Below are 19663 nucleotides of genomic sequence, written 5' to 3'. Positions count from 1 at the left end.
TTTTCTGCTGTGACAAGTCGAAATGTCCTCTGTTAAAAAAAAAAACCCTATGACATTATCTCAGCCCTGTCTTAAGGTGGAATTACAGGAAACACTTAACAGTCAGTAGCCTGCTGATTAAAACACAAACACCTTGGTGTGTTTTCTTGCACCTCCCATCAGCGCTCTGAGTTGAAGATGTGAAATTTCACAACCCTGTAAAGTCGCTCTCTTTGTGTTCATTTGACTTGAAAACAAAACAGCGGCTTTAACTGTCAGTAAAATGGGAAACCCCAGAGTGGGAGGTGAGGAGCTGGTGTAGATGTGCTGAAGTGTGGATGGCTGCCACAGAGGGACATTCCTCAGAGTGCAGGGGATTACGGAGACGCTGGCCACTCGCGCATTGTCTTCATGACTTCCCTTTGCTATATCAGTCAGTCTCCAATTAAGAGGCTGCATTGTCTGAAGGATTAGGAGCGGCGGGACAAGTCCCAATGGCCTGCAGAGAGATCGCACAGCAACTGGCACACAGGCCTTAATCCTGCTCAACATGTGCTCTAAAAGCACACCAAGTGGGAGTTTACTATAATCCAGGTATCACATATCCCCACTACACAAGGACTTGAACTTTGTAGTTGGCAGCACTTGACTGGAGGACCTGAGGAATTTGAAGGCAAACCTTTATTTCCCCTCTCAGAATGATTGATTTTGTGTTATCTGTTGTTTAAGGCAGATTCAGTTCATCTCACCAGAGTCTGTGCAAACATCTTTGAATTCTAAGGTTAATTTCAAGATTGAAATATTTAGATTTTTAATAGAATGTCAGAAAGTGATATTAAAGATGTTCTTACACTTTACTATGTAGAAAGTATGATCAAATCTAAATAAATATGAATTCTGCATTTGTGTTTTGTGAATGCAAATTGAAACAGTTGAACTCCAAAGAGATCTCATGTCACTTTTTAACAAATTTGAAAAGTTGAACCCTCTATCCATATTATCACATAATGGCAAAAAAGTCAAGCAAAACCCCCAGACTGAAAGAAATAGCTCGTTTTTGTGTCATTTATTGTCTCTCTTAACTCATTTTGCATCTTGTTTTTGGTCTCTGTGGTCACTTTGCAGTCATTTTACATTCCTTTTTATCTGTTTTGCTTCTCTTTGCTGATGCTTTGCGTCACTCAGAGAACATCATGCATCTCTCCAGTCATTTAATTTATGTTTTTAGTTATTTTCCATTACTTTTTTTTGCTATTGTGTGTCTATTTGTGGCAAGGGCGTAGTTTTTCCTTCAACGTTTGAGGGAAGACATGAAATGGGTTTTATTGGAAGGATCAAATGTACAAGTTCTAAATACTGAGAGGGCCATTTTCCTTCCACAAAATGTTTGTTTTACGCTTTGTAGTCACTTTGTATGACTTTCTGGTCATTTGATTGAGTTTGCAAAAACAAATGTTAACAGTCACTTCATGCAGAGGCTCTGGTCCTGGCCTGTACCTGGTGGGCCTGTTCAGATGTTTGATTTGTGATATTGTACTTTAAAAATAAAATTGAAAACTAAATTGAATTGACTTGATATTTACACAAACAAATGTAGATGTAATGACAGCATAATAGACAAAACATCCAGTTGTGGTATTTAAAATTAAAAGTTAAACTCAGTCTTATTCAGAGGGGTGAGAACCAGTCACACCAGGAGTAAAACACTTTAAGGCTTTAAGCTGAGGCTGTCGGCTCATTACATGAGTGACAGCATCTTTCTGCAGGTATGACTCAAATGGAGACAGACACAAGTCATGCAGGATTTTTATGTTTGGTAAACAGAACATGATCGACATTTTGGATACTGAATCGTTTTTTTTACTGGAAGATAATCAGTTGCAGCAACAGCCTGCAGTCATATTTCACCACTGCTCACCGACAGCTGGGTGGTCGACCAGCGGTGGATGTCTGTCTGCAGTTGGATGTTTGTGTTTTTATAATCTCTCGCGTGTTGCCACACCATACATATGCAAATTATTATCACTAAAATCATTTCAGTGAATGACAGATCTCTGGAGACATTATACCTGAATTATACTTTCATTCATGATACTAACCTCTTATGTAAAGGCACAACTGGTGGAAGTGATGCAGTTAAAAGTAAAAGAACTATTGAAATCTCTTACTTAAAGATCCAGTGTGTAAAATTTAGGGGGAAATATTGGAAGAAATGGAATATAATTAAATATTTGTATAATCATTACCTTAGAAAGAACCGTTTATATCTACCCATATATAGAGAACAGGTACTCATCCACAGAGATCACCATTTTGCACCGCCATGTTTTTACAGCAAGCATCGAAAAAACACTGTTTTGTTTAATGGAAAACTGTTTTATTCAGTGTTTTTACCAATATAACCATGGGTCCATTTCATTTGTAGAGGAAGAAACCTCTGTGGATAATTAAGCTCCCAGTAAAACCCTCCTGAATGTCAGGATCTTGAATTATCAGAGATTAAAGGTTAGCACACATTGGCAGCTGCTGGGCTCGCGGCCCATCTGCGACGTGCCAAACAGCGTCAGAGAAACACTGATTTGTAGTGTGAAACTACTTTATTCAGTGTTTTTACAGATTTTAATCACCTGGTCCATTTGTCTGGGAGAGAAAGAGACCTTTGTGAGTAATTAAGCTCCCGATAAAAACCTCCTGAACAACGATCACTGAAGGAATCCTAACTGAGAGTTCATGCTCGGCACTTGAGAAAAGTTTCAGGTGGTTGCTACTTGCAATCTTCACTGCTGGCTGCAACTCAGGCCACGTTTAGATGAGAACAGCCCTGCTAAAAGCGGAAAAAGTTTTTTCTTTGCATTTTAAAAAAAATCTGCGTTCATATGATAACATCGTGAGAATGATCGTCATGTACACAGATGCGCAAAAACAACCAAAAACGCTGTAGTATGCATGCCAGGCCAGTAGTTGGCAGTGTAACTTGACACCACGGGCATATGCGAAGTGTGGCCGTGATGTCACTGTTCTCACCGGATCTGCACATTTCCAGTTTACACTTCGACAGAAGGGGTTGCGTTTTTTAAAAATTTCACTCTTCAAAAGTTTGCATTTTCAGGCCCCCAAAACGCTGTTGTCATGTGAACGAAAGGCCAAACAACAACAAAAGTTTAACATTTAATGCATAAACCGTTACCATGTAAATGGCCCCTAAATCCAACACACTGCTCCTTTAAAATTGTCACAGTCTGCTGTGTCCTGATTCTTTTAGTTTTTTGGAGAATTGGACTGAGTGCTTGTTCAAGATGCATTTAAGTTGCCTTCATTAGTGAGTCTGTCTTTGTTTTCACTTGGTTTGCTTATTATTAAGATGACTGTGTTTTCATAGTTTTTGGTTTTCAGTTTGCTATGTTTTCTTCCTCTCATATTCCTGTGCTGCTTTCCCTCATTTTCCCGCTACACACCTGCCCTGCATCAGCCTCATTAATCCTTCCTGCTCCTCAGTTTGTCTCAGCCAATCAGCTTCCTGCCTGTTCTTCTGCCTGATCACCTTACTCCCCTCACCTGAGCTTCTCTGCCTTTGATCTCCACCTGCACTTCATCTCCTCGTCAGTCTAGTTTGTATTTAAGCCCTGATTTTCATTTTAGTCTCTGTTTGGTTCTTGATTTGTTGGTGTGATGTTCAGTTGCTGTGTTTTTTGAGTGATGAGTGATCCTTTTGAGTTCCTGTTACCTGCTGTCTGCTGTATGTAGGTCCATCTACATGCACGGCAATAATCATTTCACCTATCAGGTTTTTAAATATCTATGAGTAAGAGTCATTGTCATTACACAGTAAATTAAATCAGCCAACAACGTATAAAATTGGTAAAAAATTAGCTCCAACATTAAAATGCTGCTTATGTTGATTTAGTAATATTTTTATTAAATGAGTTCAACTCTTTCAAAAGCCCTTTTGGACTTTTACTTGTAATGGACTCTTTTTATCCCACATACAATAGGAAAAACTGCTATCTTAGTGAATTTTAGGGGTAAAGGCTGCCACACAGGACTTTACTCTCTGTCGAGAATACAATTCCAACAAAAAGACTGAATACATAAAATTTTAATCAGCAGCAGAAAATACAGTTTAAAAATATCATCATCCTGCACATGCTGGCTGAACTCTGGGAGATACAGAGCGGAGGATCCGTCTCCAAAGCCTTGTAGACAAATTACTCAGAGCAAACATCCCCACCACAAACCATAATGACAGCTTTGCCTTCCAGAGACGTATAGTGGGAAAAACTGCAGTCTTTTATGTGTCTAAATCTCAAGTTCAAACAGATATCAGTCATCTGCACCTTCTGCCTCCTCTCCGCTAATTCATAAAGCATTGCCAATAAATCTGTGCAGAGGTTTCAAATCATACCATATATGAAACAACAATCAAAGTGGTCTGATTTGTAGCTAGCTGTAGCCATGTATTCAGTGGCAAATGCTTGATCAGCTTCACTGAAGAGGAAGAGAGAGATCCCTCCTCTGGAGCTGTATCCATGGGAAAACAGGGCATGTGGCTTAAGTATAAAACTCTTGTATTATCAAACTGGCAAGCTGTGAATGTGCAAACAGTAATCGGATCTGCAGCACTTTGATCTCCTCCAACAAAAGAGAAAGGTTTTTACATACATAACAAATCATTAGAGTGTGGCTCTAATCTTTCTCTAAGCTATTTAAGATCAGACTCTCAAAACTGTCACTTGTATGCAATGTTTTTTAAGTCATAACAGAAGAGACGTGCACTCTATCACAGTGTTACAGTGCTTTTGTTCACTGGGAAATCATAATAAGGCTGCATGTGCACTATGGCAATGAGAGGAAATTCAATATGAGATTTAAATTAGCCTTAAACCATTTCCTGCAGCTCATTTGTTTCCCTCTGCATCAGTAATCCTTCAAACACAGCAATCTGTCACATCAGTGAGCGACTCTGAATGAACAGCAGTTACATGTGATTACTTTATTTTGGTGCTTTTCCACTGTTTATCTTTCCTCAATGTTTGCAATTGCAACTATGCCTGTTTCCATACCAGCAGCTGCAGAATAATAAATACAGTCAGACAGAGCTTTTAAGTGTACGCGGTTAGCATTTTAATTTACACCCTAAGTGGAGGCAATGCTTTCGGCCCAAACATGGGGACACAGTTTGGACTGAGGACAGAGGAGGAACCACTTTAACAACACTAAATGTGTCTTTGTAGTGAGAGCATTAGTTTAGCAGAGTTAACCATCTGATTGTATTGTCACTTAAATAAAAGCAGCCTGCACAAGTTTGTTTAAACCATATAAACTGAAGTATTTACTGGTGGCAGTCTGTTGCCCGTCAACCAGCAGAGACCCCATGAATTTGTCTGGCACATATCCCAATGAATAAAAACATTTTTTTTGCCCATTCCTTAAAGAATATATAACGGGATAATAAGGGAACTTTAGAGGTGCTTATAGGCAGAATTTCCATGCTTTAGGTCTGTGCTAAACTAAGCGTCATATTTAAAATAAGCACATTTAGCCACATCGGCTGCAAGCAGTAGCTTCATATATTTAGCAAACAAACATGAGAGTTTTGTCAGACTCATTATCCACAAACTTCTGGCAAATAATCATATTTTCATTATGCTTTATCTGCTTCAGTTGTTTTTATACAATTAGATATCTCAGTCCAGGTCATAGTATAAAATATGACACAAATTAGCATTTTTGTGGACTTATATGTCATATCATATTTATTTATTTATGATGAAATATGAATAATTTTACTTTCTGAGCATGAACCACTTTTATAAATGAAACCATCTGAGAAATCCGGATGGAAAGTTACCTGAAAGCGTGGTGTCTAAAATTGAAAAAAAAAATCAGTCATATTTGATCATATAGCTAGATTATTATATTTTGTTTTTGTGATATTATCTGAAAGCTAACTATAGTGACTATGGCTGTTCAATGGAGTAAATTATAAAGTACAATATTTCCCACTAAAATATGAATGTAGTAGAACAGATATAGTAGCAGAACTTTATATATAAAGCAGCATCAATTGAAATAATCAAGTAAAGTAGGCCTGAGCTATAAATACCTCAAAACTGTACTTAAGTAGGCTACAAACTTAAATAATTGTAGGTTGCTTCACTTTCCATTACTGGTTGCTCACGTGCCATGTCTCATTAACAGGATGCAGCTAAGTAAGAAGAAAAAGATGAACATCTTGGACATTAAATACCTCATCTTGAACTCGGTAACACAGTCAAATAAAAACATGACCAAATATGTTAAGTTTCTCAGTGGTTATGCACTTTTATTCATACGTTTAGGTCCCACCGTGGGTCCCGTGGTAGTTAATACCAGGATCAGCTCATAATCCCTGAGAAGCCAGTATTGGGAATGAACTGTTCGCAGCCTCCAGATACTGGAGAATAAACACCACAGTCATTTAGCACAGTTCAAAGCAGTACAAAAATCATGTCCGGGTCATTAAAAGCATATGTAAACCACGAAGGGGAAATTACATTCTAAACATTACACAATCACTACTAATTCAAACAAAGGCACAGTACACAATACTGTCATCAGAATGTACAGTGTAACCCAATATGGGTGAGAGACGACACAGAGGGAACAAACGCCTCCATGTGGAAACACTGATGTTGTTCTTGTAAAGCTCTCACCTCATAGGCCTCAACAGTAACCAGCCAATATAATGTGTAAATATGTTAATAATAACAGAGAGGCTCATCAGTCTTTTGTGCAATCTATTATAGACTGTGGCTCAGATTACGCAAGTGGTTATTATTTAGATGCTGGTCTTTTTTTTTTTTTTTTTAGTATTCTGGATTTCTCCAAAATAAAAGTCCCCATTTGTTCACTGTTGGACCTTTTGAGGTGAGCGTCTTTTCAGGAGCAAACTTCAGCTCATTTGAAACTTAGCTGTGCAATTTTTTTAAACAAACAAAAAACTTTTCAAAAGCAATACAAAAAGTGATTGTAACCCCAAATCAGAATCTCTTCCACTCATCATTTTTTCCCTGATTGTAACAAATGCAAGGAGTGTTTTTTTTTTAAATACATAAGAATGAAAAGAGATTTGAGGGGTTATTCTTTTTTTGTTTTGTTTTGTTAGTTTGGACACCAATCTGAGGCATGTCATTAAAGGACATGAATTAGGTCAGTCCACCAAAAAATATCAAAAAAGGAAAAAGTGCGTTGTCCTGAAATACCTCAGATTAGGTCACCCAAGGATGCATTTGGAAATCTGCTTCCTGCCAGCTCAGTTTACGGGAGAAATAACACTGTTAACTTAAAAGCACAACGATATCTTCATATTGGAGCATTTGTCCGGAGTCATCAGAGTTAGAAGATCTAAACAAAAATGCCTGAAAAAGCCAATTATATGTGATAAAAGTCTACAAACAAAGACCTGTATGGCTTTGCATTTATAAAAGCTAAAACAAACACGGAGTTAATGTAAAGCTGGCAAAAATGCTTGAATATATGACAATACATTCTATGAGAATTGCAGATACATTTACAAGCAACATATACATCACAAAGCTCAACTGATTGCCTGCAAAGCTTAATGCTGAAAGCTACTTCCTGCCGTAAGCTGGGGTCCTCCCACCAGAACATCATGGGGCGAGGTCCTGACTCCAGACAGGAAGGAATAGTCCCGAGGCGGGCCGCACAGCAGCCCAGTAAAACTATTAAAGACCGCACACAACTGCAGCAACAATACAGCAGCCGTGCGGTCTAATACCAAACACTGGTCCCAACAAGCCTTTCAGATACCGAGGCGTGACGGGGACGAGGATGAGAAAGGAGCGGTCGCCCTAGAAGACAACCTGGGGGGGACACCATGGGGTGTCTGGGTACAGGAGACAGTGCACAGACTTGAACCTGGAGGAGAAAAGAAGGAATTAGATTAGATTTGCTGAAAAGTGTTGAAACTAACATTCAATCTGTGTCTTTAAATGCAGACCAATCTCTCACCTTGATGGATCCTCCTCCACTGGAAAAGCCCCTTTCAGATTGATGATATTACTCTTGTTTTCAAACATTCCATAGCTGAGTGTGATCTGGAAGAAAAGTCAGGGGAAAAACTTGAGTAACAAAGGAAGAAAACACCAAGGATACGTGATAATGATCATAAATTAAAACGTTGAGCTATAGAGGCTGGTTTGTACTTATAATCATACTACATTGAATCTACAGCGTAAACATATAGACTGCAACAACTGTGCCTGGGCTACTTGGTAGCATCACATTTCCTCCTATTTCCAAATGCTTAAGAGGAAGTACTTCAATATGTATCTTTATGACCTGAACTTTTCAGTAAAAGTTACCGTTGGTTGAAATTTATCAACTCCTTCATGATCTGCGCATTGTCTGTCGTCATTGTTCATGAAGAAACTCAACACCGTGGCATAGAAACCCAACAGCCTGTGCTCTTCTATTTAGTAAAAATGTATCTTCTTCAAGCTAGTTTTAAAGCAGATATCAGTGAGTTAGACAGGTGTATCAGTATATTAAAGTTCAATCGTGTAATGGTCTTGGATAATTTCTGGCCTTGAGCCTTTGTGGATATAGGTGCGCCATGAATTAAAAACATTTTATAGAGTTATCATTTACAACTTTGTCGCTGCTCTTACTTTTTGTGTTGTTTTTTTTTTTGTTTCTTTGTCTGTTTACTTGGGAATATGTGGGTTGAAGGGAGTGATGGGGGATATGATGATACTCGATTTACTGGGGTTTTTTTGTATGTTCATTCATTTACTGTTACTGATTATTGTACACGCTTCTAAAATAAAAAGTTGAGGGGCGAAAAGCATAAATGATCACAGTGATGAAGGCCACTTGCGTGGGCCACGGCTCAATACTGTATAACAGTGTTTAGTCTCTCACCTGCTTGTGAATCTCAGATCTTGACACTTGTTGCAGGTTCTCTAGGTGGGAGTGAAACAGGTTGCTGCGGGTCAGAGGAACCCCCAGAACTGACTCTATGATGTAGCCGATGGTGCAGTCATCAGGAAGGCGGATCTTTTCAGCTGTGTTCATGAAGTGACCACCACTGGAAAGACCAAAAAAATTACATTTTTGCCATTTTTATCCTTCATACTAATATACAGATGTTTTGAGTGATAACACCAGATGTGTGTAAGTGTTTTACCTGGCCCATGGGCTCATCTTGAGCGCCAGACCCCGACTCAAACAGAAGCCTGCTCCTCCAGTAGCGAACCAGAAGTTGACTGGTTTCTATAGAAGACACAGAGACGTTTGTTAATATACAGAATCACCAAACAAATGAGCTGTTTGCTCTTGAAATAATCATCCATGAAAAATAAGAATACTCCACATACCATCTTATTGTTCCCCAGCCTCTCTGTGGCCTCTATGGGCCGGTCGAGGCTGGGTTTCCCGATGTACATGTCCTGGGTGTGCGGGTACTGGGACAGGTGCTTCACCAGAGTCCGAACATTCACATAGTTGTCGTCATCGACATGACAGAACCACCTGAGAAACAGAGGTATTAATCATGAGATTTCATACTAAATATCAACTTTCAGCTGAGTAATTAAGTGTAAGTACTTACTTTTTCCCGGACTCTATGAACTTGTCATATTCCACCGCCATCTTGCAGGACAGAGCTTGTCGGCTATGAGCTGCAGAGCAGTTAGTGTTGATTGCATGACTCCCTGTGGCAACAATTACAGAAATAGGACAATTTTGAGCAGAGCAAAACATTATCAATGGAGGGTCTTTGTGTTTTGATACCATCTTTAATGGAAAAAGCTCTAAGCTGATTTTTTATGTGTAAATCACGATTTCTCATTAACTCAAAGTTCCATTCCTACTAAAACAATGCATGTCTCTGTTCCCAAAATGAAATCCCCCTCATTAAACTCACCAATTTGCTTTTTCAGCTCCTCATCTTCTCCGTCCGTGAAGATGTAGGTCTGTAAACCAAACAAAGGAGAATACACATAAGTGGGGTTGGTCTATAAATCCAAAAAATCAAAACCACTTTGGGTGATTATGTGAAACAGTCACAAGATCAGAATCAACAGTATGTCCGAAGTCCTCCTTCCTCACATCCAGCCCGGTGTGATTAGCATCAATCAACATGCCTTTTATGCAGTGAAAAACACAGTGAGTTAAACAACCCCCTGCTCTAATAAAGGCCTTTTGTCCTGCGTTTCACTCTCTCCATGGCAACTATGCTGCCGCCCCGAAGCATCCCAGACATAGAACAAAGGAGGAGGCAGACTGTCCGCCCCCACACACACCCCATTCATGTATCCTACCCCCCGGCTGAGCCCCTTTGCTCTGTTGGACCTGCTGCCAGGCTTCAACGTGTTGAATGCAGCTAAAACAGTAATGTAAACCACAGACACAACCCTCTGTGTGCTCGCCACTCTATGACTGACAGACTCAAAACACCACGAGACTGCAGGCGCTTGTTAACAGTTGCAGTTACTCATAAAAAGAAGTTAACAACAAAGGGCACCTTACAGGAACACACTTTAAAAGGAGCAGATTAGACTCCTCTTTATGAGGCCTCACACTGAGCAGGTGCAAGCGGCTGAATGGTGATGATGAAAGAGCCCTGAGCTCTGTAACCGCCAGCGCTCTGTTTACTCTTCACCTCAGGTGAGGCAGCACCTGCCGAACATCACGCTACCTTATCTGCGCCACGTGTCTCGACATGCTCGGTTGTGATGCCTTCTTAACCCTTTGAAACCTGAAGCGACATCACTTTTCTTGTGTTGCTTTCAGATGCCTTGAACAAGTATTGAAACCTTTGAACCACCGTGCAAATTGGTGTGATTTCTTTCAAAAACATGGGGAGAAATGCTATAAGCAATAGCAAAAGAAATATTTGACAAGTTGCAAGAAATCAGTAGAATGTAGTAAATTATTTTTGTAAAAACAGGCTAGGGAAAAACTATTATCAAAATTGCATATTGGTAATTATGTTACAGAATTATAATATTTAAGCCAGCTTTCTCCAAGTCTTGCTTGCCTTTTTCTTTAGTCTTTCATTCTTAAAAGATCGCCACCTTGCTGTCGGGCAACTGTGATTTGTTATCTGCAACCAGAAACAGGCTGCCGATTTTACTTTCCACTCGTCTTTTTCTGCATAAGGCCTCCTGAACAGTTTATGGGACAAACTCTGAGCAGATGTTGCTGGATGCTGGGGCCATGAGACGGTATTTGTTTAAGAAAGGGTGGTGGTTTCACTGGTGAAGGGATCAGAGGCTGGCGCTGTTTGCTTTAAAGCCCGTTGAATAGACAGCCTAATCACTGAGGCAGCTGCCAGAGCTGCCAGGGCACTGACAGAAAGAGAGGGAGGGAGGACGGAGGAGAGGGCTGGAATCTCACTGCTGATTAGTAAATCGAAAGCCGTGTGTGGCCATTCAGCCCCACTTCACCCCCCTATCCTGTCCCCCTCCTCCTCTCCAGGCCACATACATAGTCAGAGCCTCTTGAATGGAACAATGCTGCGAGTTTTCATGCTGGGTAAAGTCTCCACTGGGTAAATTCTAAATATGTTTGCCTGCATTTGCATACAGCTGCAGGAGTTAACTAAAGAGAAACCTCCCTGGGAAGTTTTTTTTTTTCGGTCTTTGTTTCTTAACTGAAACTTAAAAGAACAGTTACTTTCGTGGAATACTAATTCATACCAGAGAAAAAAAAGCTGGCTATGTGTGGAGCAGAGATAAGAGGCGAGGGAGCATGGAGTGAGAAGAGGAAGATGAGAGCAAAGAACGAGGGGGGGAGGGGGCACTCCTGACCACAGGAAGGCCTGGCACGGCCCTGTCTGAGCTGAACGTGGTGCCTGGCTGGCTGTCTCCAGCTCCACGGGAAGGAAGGGCATCAGGCTCCCCTCCCTCCATCAAACACTTCCATCCTGCCTCCTTCTGTTCCAGAGATTCAAAGCATTTTCATCCGTTTTTATTAACACAAATGAGCTGCACCATCAGGTTGCCCATTGAGGTGAATGGCATGCACATGTTTTTTACACAAGGCTGTCCTCTTCACCCACTCTCTGACCACTTGTACTTCATAGTGAAGCCGTTTCATAAACTCAACTGCATTGCCAAGTGTTTTTTTTTCTAAACTCTAAAAGCGCTCATTGTTGGGAGTGCTGGCTAATTATCATACTCTTAAGAGAGGAATGCATGGCACACCATGCAGACGCTGGTGCCAGCTGCAAAACGAATCTGTGCTCTGATAAAAGCAGTGACTACGTGCCAGTTTTACAAATCACTTCTCAGGAAACGTCATGATACATTGTCTTCTTTTGTTTTATGAACCCCCCTCGCAGTACAAAGCTATATTGTTCTAGGGTGATTAATAGAAAACAGGAAGAAGTATTGTGCATTAAGTTATATAATGGCTTGAAAGTAGGATTTCTGTTTCAAAAGCATGAATTCACAGATGAATTAAGACTGGCATTTAACAGTCGCAAAGGGCAACCTTTTACATAAAGGCACTAACTGGCTGGATTTACAAAAAAAAGTTGCCATTTATGCTCTGAATGGGCTCAAAGATTAAGAAGGCCAGAGGCACTACTGTGTCAACAAAGCTATCACAGAGATAATCTCCCCCTGTTCTCATGTAAACAGCAGCAGATAGCAACTCCATCTGCATAAAGAATCTCACTAAAGTAGAACAGAGATAAAAAAAAAAAAGTCCTCTAAATCAGCTTTTGCAGGAGTAATACTTTTGTCCCTGGTACAACATAAGCAATCCAAGCTCCACAGATGTCCAACAGCTGAGCGTGAGAATCAAACCTGAACACTGAGGACGGCCATATGTACATGGTGGGAACTCAGAGCATCATATGGCTGGCATTAAGGCCGTCTTTTGTTCCATCACTCCTGACCACCTGGCACCCTTCCTCCAGGAACTCCCTCTTGCATTGTGGGGGCTCAGTCTGTCCTTTTTGTCCGCGCAGCCATCCCACCAGCTGCCTGCCTGTATAGCCCTGCTGTTAACTCTGTGGGATGGGTTAACTATCATCATCCAGTACAGTGACTACAACCAATTAGCACAATCACTACTCATCTAAGCAGATGTTGTGGAGCATGGTTTGGACATTAACATGAGCTGTGCAGGTGATTCTGCCTGGGCTAAGTGGTTGTGACAGCCTATTATCATCACAATTTTACCAAGAGGAAACCTCTCCTGAAACTTTATAAAGAGAATGAGACCAAAAAAGGGGGTAGAACCTGTGTGTGGCAAATTAAAAAGACTGCATGTGACACCTCTGGGTGCAGATGAAAATCACTTTGAAAACTGCTTTCTCCCGTGTCTTTGTGCATCCCTCTGAAGGAGCTTGGTTCTCACATTTTCACACTCAGCATGCCGCTTCCCAGCATAAACTTGCCTATAGATGCACCCCTTTGTCCCAGGCATCCCCTTTAACGAAGCCCCCGTTTTTTCCCATCCCTCCAGTAAAGCTTGACCCAGACTCAGCTCCCACGTTCCCATGGAGAGCGGGGAGACAAGGGGCTGGGAAAAAGCTTTTCTTCCCCCCTTCAGAAAGACGCTTTGTTAGTGCTGGAAGGGGGACAGCGCTGGAGTCGGTGCTGTGAAGCATCCATTGCACCGGGGGCATTCACAGGGACACCCAGAAAGAGAAGGGATAATAGAGAGTGGGGAGAGAAGGGGGGCTGAAAGAGGGAGAAGAGGGAGTCCTGAAACTGCTCCCCTCCGTTCTCATGGACATCACTCAGAGGAGAATAAAAAGTGACAGAGCCAGGGAAATTCATGGTTAACAGGGGCTGTGCTGCTGTGTCAGTGTGTCATCTGACGACAGAGGGGACAATAAGAATACTGAGAGCAGCCATCAAGCAGGCATCACCTGCATGATTGTTCAGACCTGCAGAAACTATGATGTCACCTATAAACAAGCAATCAATTCCTTAACATTTATGTTTTTAGCTTGAGCATGCACATTGTTTGATTATGCAACTATGATATCAATAATCCATTTTGCAATTACCTGTTGCATGTTTCTTGAGATCCACGTCTCCAGCAGCAGGTTCAGTCTGGACTGATGAAACTTCTTGGTGGTCTTCACAGCGATGAAGATGTCATCAGGGCTGATGTCCTCAGCTGGAGGAGGCTCAGCTGCAGACGCGGATGCTCGTGCCGGCTTTTCCACTTCTCTCCGTCCCCGGGTCAGTTTGGTGAAGTACGCCGAGAATCCTTTCTTATTATTATTACCCTGCGCGTCCTGCTGCTCCGCTTGCGCAGCATCTTGGAGGAGAGAGCGCGTCCCCGTGTCCTCTCCATTCACCTCTTTCTCCTCCACCTGAACCCGGTGATGCTGCACAGCAACCAGGAGAAGCAGCAGGCAGAGAAATGCTGTGCTGGCTACAGAGATAGCTGTCTTCTTTCCATTATTTTTCAACATGATTAAACTGAAAAAAGACCAAAAAAAACTATGAAGCGGCGCAACGAATTCCCAATACAAAGTCCATGTGGTGTTTTATTCTCAGTAAAATACAAAAAAATAAACGGAGGGTCCGTTATGGTGCATAGCTTAATCGCAAATGCATATTTTATCGCAAAGGGGAATATATAAGCTTCCTCGCTGGCCACGCCTCATGGGAGGTCCTTGAATGCAGCATGCCACCCAGTGACGCAGCAGCGGGCGTGGTTACAGCTCAGTGTGTGCCTGTGGTGCCTGTGCGCGCGCGTGTGAGTGTGTGTGACTTGCAGTTTAGCTTTTATAGAGAATACAAGGAAAAGATTGACCCTAGGAAAACAAACTGCAGGTGCTCACGAGGAAAGGTGTGTTTCCAAATGCACATGGAGAAAAAATCACAGCCACATTCACACACCGAGGTTTTTTTGTTGTTTTGTTTTAACAAGGTTTATGCTCCAGATTTCAATTTGCAATGCAACTTTCAAGGTAGAGCTCTATTTGAATCCAGCTGAGTGTGAGCCGGGTGTTCACCAGAGAAATGGGGCCCTATTGTTCTCCGCTGACCTTGTGAGGACTCTAAACAGTTGGCCATTCCTGAACACTTGTTATTCAAATTTTTGGCTCTCACAACTGAGAGTGCCGTCTGGTGCTGGGAGGCTGACCAAAAAGACATGAGAGCCCATTTACACCAACATGCAGCTGGTGGAGCCTCAATAACCTTCCCCAACTCCCAGCAAGCACCAGATTTAGACCGTTCAGTATCAAACAAATGTCGGGTTAAACAGAGATCTGAAAGGAAATCTTCAGGTTTGGTGCAAGACTGAAGCCAGAATCCTTTAAGCCAAAATGCTTATCCAAAGACATGAAAGAGTTTTTCTGTTAATGTCAGCTGAGAAGGCAAAGGGCTGAAATAAACTGTTGGGGAGCTTTGGGCTTATTGTTCACTTGCCTTTTTAAAAACACCTTCTTGCTCCCTCATCCTAAAACACTTTTAAATACCCAAAGTATAAAGACAGACCTTTAGGTTCTGGTGCAAAGGCAAATGAAAACAGATGATTTTAGTCTCAGTCCAGATATTGGGTGGCATAAACTCCCAAAAAGTAAATGTTGTACTTGAACATTTTTACATCTGAGCACATTGGCTTGATTTCTTTTAAAAACATGTGAGGAAGGCAATAAAGAAGAAGAAAACTACCCCCAAATTAGTAAGAAATTCTGTATAAGTTACAAAAAAAAAAGACCAAAAAAATACGCAAAGAAAAAAAGAAAAGAAAATTACATTAGAAGTGCTTAAAATATATAATAATTCTGTAACAAAAATATAAAATTATGATAATTATTGATATAGTTTGTTGGACATTTTTCCACAGCTTTTCAAAAAAATAAATTTACAAATCTAGTAATTTCTTGCAATTTGCAGAACATTTATTGCCAAGTTGCTCATTGCATTTTCTCCCATATTTTCAAAAGAAATCAAACCAATTTGCTGAAGGTTTAAACACTTGTGAAAGGTGCTTGAACGCAGTTCACAGGTGATGTTGATCCAGGTTTCAAAGAGTTAAGGTGTAGGCTGAGTCACAACCTTCATATCTGTAATACATTTTAAACACATCCTGCTTCGTAACTCCTCTGTTTTTACTTGCACTAGTGGGAGAACTTTTTTTTTAATCTTTTGCAGGATAAAAACTTGTTTTCCACTGCAGGTGTTTCACTGTTTTAAATTCTGTGACACACAGGACATAAGTTACCTCTCTGCTTTGTTGCTCCTGACATGGTCTTTTGTTCACCTTTTAAAAAGTGTGCATAGAAAAGGCATCTAAAAGCAAGTATTAGAAACCAGGCAGAGGGGGTTGTCTCTGTGGCCTTCATTCTTCTATCAACCGCCTCTTTCTGTCGGACTTGCAGGGCATTCGTCCCACCTCGGAAACTCTATTTAGGCCTTTGGATTTGTGAAAACAATGTCAGTTGTTAAAATGGCAAGTGAAAGAGTAAAGTTCTCCTGTTGTATTAGCTCCAACCTCCCCCTTGGTTCAGTTTATTTCAGCTTTTTGCTTCCTCCACGGACAACAAGAGAAAAACGCTTTCTTGTCCCTTTTGAAATCACCTCATCTTTGAACCCCCCCTGTCTAACATTACAGCTGAATACCAGTGAGATTAAATCCAGCTCCTTCAGACAGGCCCACTTCCTCACCATAGTACCCACAAACCCACAAATAAACACCACAATGTGCTTGATTTTCCTTCTGATCGTATCAGCAAGTTTGGGGATCTGAGCGGCAGATAAATGGTAAATTAAAGGGCTGCTACTTATAGCTCCTGCTTTATATAATGACGATTACTTATGATGCACATACAGCAGGTAACCCAGAATACACTGTGACCACAGTGTCACACAACGTCCTTCAAACTCTCCAGAAAGCATCATTACAGCACTAAGTATCTCTTTTTTTTCATGCCAAAAAACCTAAAAACACATGTGCACACTCAGCTCTGTAACATGTCAGCTATAACTCAATACTCTACACAATGTATATATAAATTTAGATCCAACATGGAAGATATTATCTCAAAACCACATCTGTCTTTTCATGAAGTTTCCATTTATTTTATGGCTCAGTCTGTTTAACATTCCCCAGGATGGTTCCCTGAATGTCTTTGCTTTTTGTGGAAGCTCTAGCTTGTTAGTTACTTGAATATGATTAGAAAATGTATTTACTAATTACACCCCTTCACACTATCATCTAACTGAGTCTTAGGGCCCTGACACACCAAGCCAATGGTCGGCCATCTGTCAAGGCCAGGCCTTCAGGGAGCATCTTTCACCCATTTTTTTTGTGTGGTGTGTTCTCTACCGTTGGCACTAGTCAGTCCTCATCGGCTGTGTTTTAGCCGATTCAGAATGTTGAATTGGCAGCAGGCCCGGCGGAGCTTGTCGGTTAGGAAAATCACTCTTATTGACAATTCAGCTCAGAGCATGCTAGCAAATAACTAAAGTCAAGAGGGCATGAAATCGAAATATAATTGCTATATAAGTTAAGATTATTTTTGTAGTCATAGAGCTCTTCGGCAAAAATAAAAAAAAACTGTTTGTGCAATTCCTTGCTGGTGCTGGTAAATATCCTTTGTTCTTTCAACATCATGTTGTGTTATTAATGTACTAACTGGCCAGCTTGTATCTTGGATCCGTCCTGTTGGTCCTCCAGTTTCCTTTTTTAAGACAAACACAGACGACTGCCACCTGGTGTTATGGAGAGCTCTTTCCTCTCACACAGGTGCAGCACATATGTGCTAGTTGGCCATTAGATGTAGTCTTCGCTGTGTGTTTAAGTGCAACTGTTTGATCCAGACACAGGCAACATGAGGCAACACAACAGTTTGACTTCGTCACCATTGGTTCTTGGATCAGTCAGTTTGGTGTGCCTGAGCCTTTCTTTCCTCTGTTTAATTTTAACTTCTATCAATAACTCCTTCCTTCATAGGGTCATAAATGCACTAACGTAAATGTAAGAATAATTGTAGCTATACTGTAAAACACTATACAGGAATTTTCTTGTATCATTGATGGAAAATATAATATGTTTTTTTTAAATTAATTTCAAGTTAATTCAGTTAAAACTCTCTAGAGAGTCCTCTTTCTTTTTAGTTCAAAGAAAATACACCTGATGGACTCTTGCTGTGTCTTTAGTTTGTTGTTGTGGTTGTTTCTTTTCATAATAATGAAAACAGCACAATGTAGTTTAGCATCAAATGCCTCTCTAAGTGTTAGCAAGAGCTATAATAAAGAACAAATTGAATGAGACTTCACTGACTGCCCTCTGTTAACCAGTGGATGAAAACCAGCGATGGGATCAGGCTTTGGTTCTGTTTATTTTCCCAGCATGGACACGCCAGCTCTGATTGGATTACAGGTCACACCAGAAGTGAGAGCCAGGGGACCGAGCGTCCCCCTCAGAACTCGGCTTCAGTTTCCCTCCTCATGCAACATTAGAGGAAACTCTCCAAGGACTGCAGGCTGTGAATATTTCAGCTGCTCCACAGACAAATAAATAGCACCCATTTTTATTGATCTGCAGGGAAAGTTCCCAGAAGTCTAAGTGGATTTCCTTAAGTTAAAAACAATGAAGTGCTCCGGAGTCAAGATAAAGGAGGGAAAAATACTCCTAATGCATGAGTCAAATATTGATAACCAACCATAAACAGGGTTTATAAAGTGCTTTGCATAAGGATAATAATTTAAATTAATAATTTAAAATAATGCCCACTCTGACCATTTTACTTTTGTATATTATACAAGCACAATCAGTTTACTTGTGATTCTACGTGTATAGTTTGGAGAGTCAGTGAAGTTTAACTTTTTTACATACTGTTGTTTGTTTAATTTATAAAAGCACATCATATCAGCTCATCAGACTTAAAGTCAAATAAAGTACATCAGATTTCTACTTAAAGGGACAGTTCACCTTAATATCAAAAATAACTGTTTGTCCTCTACAATGTATCCTAAAATATGGTGATTTTGATTTTTTTCAGATATGCAGAAGGATTGTTTATGTATTGAGAAAACTTTCCCCAATTTGGAGGTTTAAAAAAGGGTAGATTTTCGTAGCTAATAAAAAAATAAACATTGTGGCAAATTCTTTTACTTTTGTATAGCAGCTTGATTTTGTGCTGCAGTAAATGACCAACCTCGAGCTGAGGTGTCAGGTTACAAGCTGGCAAGCCTGGACATGTTGAACATTATTTCTTTTCATCAATAACAACATAATGAGACCTACAGACCATCTCCTTTGTGAGCATCTGTGAGTAACGCTGTCATTAAAACTTTTTATTTATTTATTTTCTTACACATGCCATTCTTCTTTGTTTCGGAATTGTCCACATTGTACAAAACCACTTCTTTTTACTGGGAACAAGATATTCACTGGAGACTGTTCAGGTTTATATTTCCACTAAGAGCTCAATAACCTCGGGGGAACTTTAAAAGCTGCTGACAACTTTGAGTTATTTCCATATCATAATGTGAATTTTAAGAGGGTGGTGGTTGTATGTCCCTGAGAAAAGCCTGTGAAAAGGTTCCTTGTTTCAAGGTAAATGGCCATTTTCTCAACCAATATACAATCTCTTTTTGTTTGTGGCCTGTAGCTACCTAGCTGGGAGGGACAATGGGAGGTCCAGCGGACAAAGAAAGGAGTAACTGAGGTACTTTTAATTGTCTGTTGTGTCCTC

General features: G+C 40.6%; 1 protein-coding gene across 1 annotated transcript; it reads right to left on the bottom strand.

The window, feature by feature from the left end:
- Window positions 1-6275: 6275 nt before the first annotated feature.
- Window positions 6276-14550, bottom strand: lfng (LFNG O-fucosylpeptide 3-beta-N-acetylglucosaminyltransferase). The gene is made up of 8 exons (XM_042504977.2): window positions 14009-14550; window positions 9905-9953; window positions 9590-9692; window positions 9357-9510; window positions 9167-9252; window positions 8902-9067; window positions 7990-8075; window positions 6276-7896 (listed from the first exon to the last, which is right to left on the bottom strand). The coding sequence occupies exons 1-8, from the start codon at window positions 14420-14422 to the stop codon at window positions 7830-7832; spliced, it is 1125 nt and encodes a 374-aa protein (XP_042360911.1). The 5' UTR covers window positions 14423-14550; the 3' UTR covers window positions 6276-7829.
- Between the last annotated feature and the right edge of the window lie 5113 nt (window positions 14551-19663).

The sequence above is a fragment of the Plectropomus leopardus genome, chromosome 18 (genome assembly GCF_026936395.1).
Source record: "Plectropomus leopardus strain MGB_pleo_1.0 chromosome 18, ASM2693639v1, whole genome shotgun sequence".
Taxonomy (NCBI): Eukaryota; Metazoa; Chordata; class Actinopteri; order Perciformes; family Serranidae; genus Plectropomus; species Plectropomus leopardus.
The sequence above is the reverse complement of the archived record's forward strand: the minus strand, read 5'-3'. Positions and strand labels throughout refer to the sequence as shown.

Bases quoted from the DNA above. Each gene is read 5' to 3' on its own strand.
- lfng (XM_042504977.2), bottom strand. From the start codon at position 14,422: ATGTTGAAAAATAATGGAAAGAAGACAGCTATCTCTGTAGCCAGCACA. The intron at 8,076-8,901 runs GTGAGAGACTAA...CTTTTCTTCCAG, and splicing joins GATCTGAGATTCACAAGCAG to ATCACACTCAGCTATGGAAT. The intron at 7,897-7,989 runs GTGAGAGATTGG...TTTCTCCTCCAG, and splicing joins GTGGAGGAGGATCCATCAAG to GTTCAAGTCTGTGCACTGTC.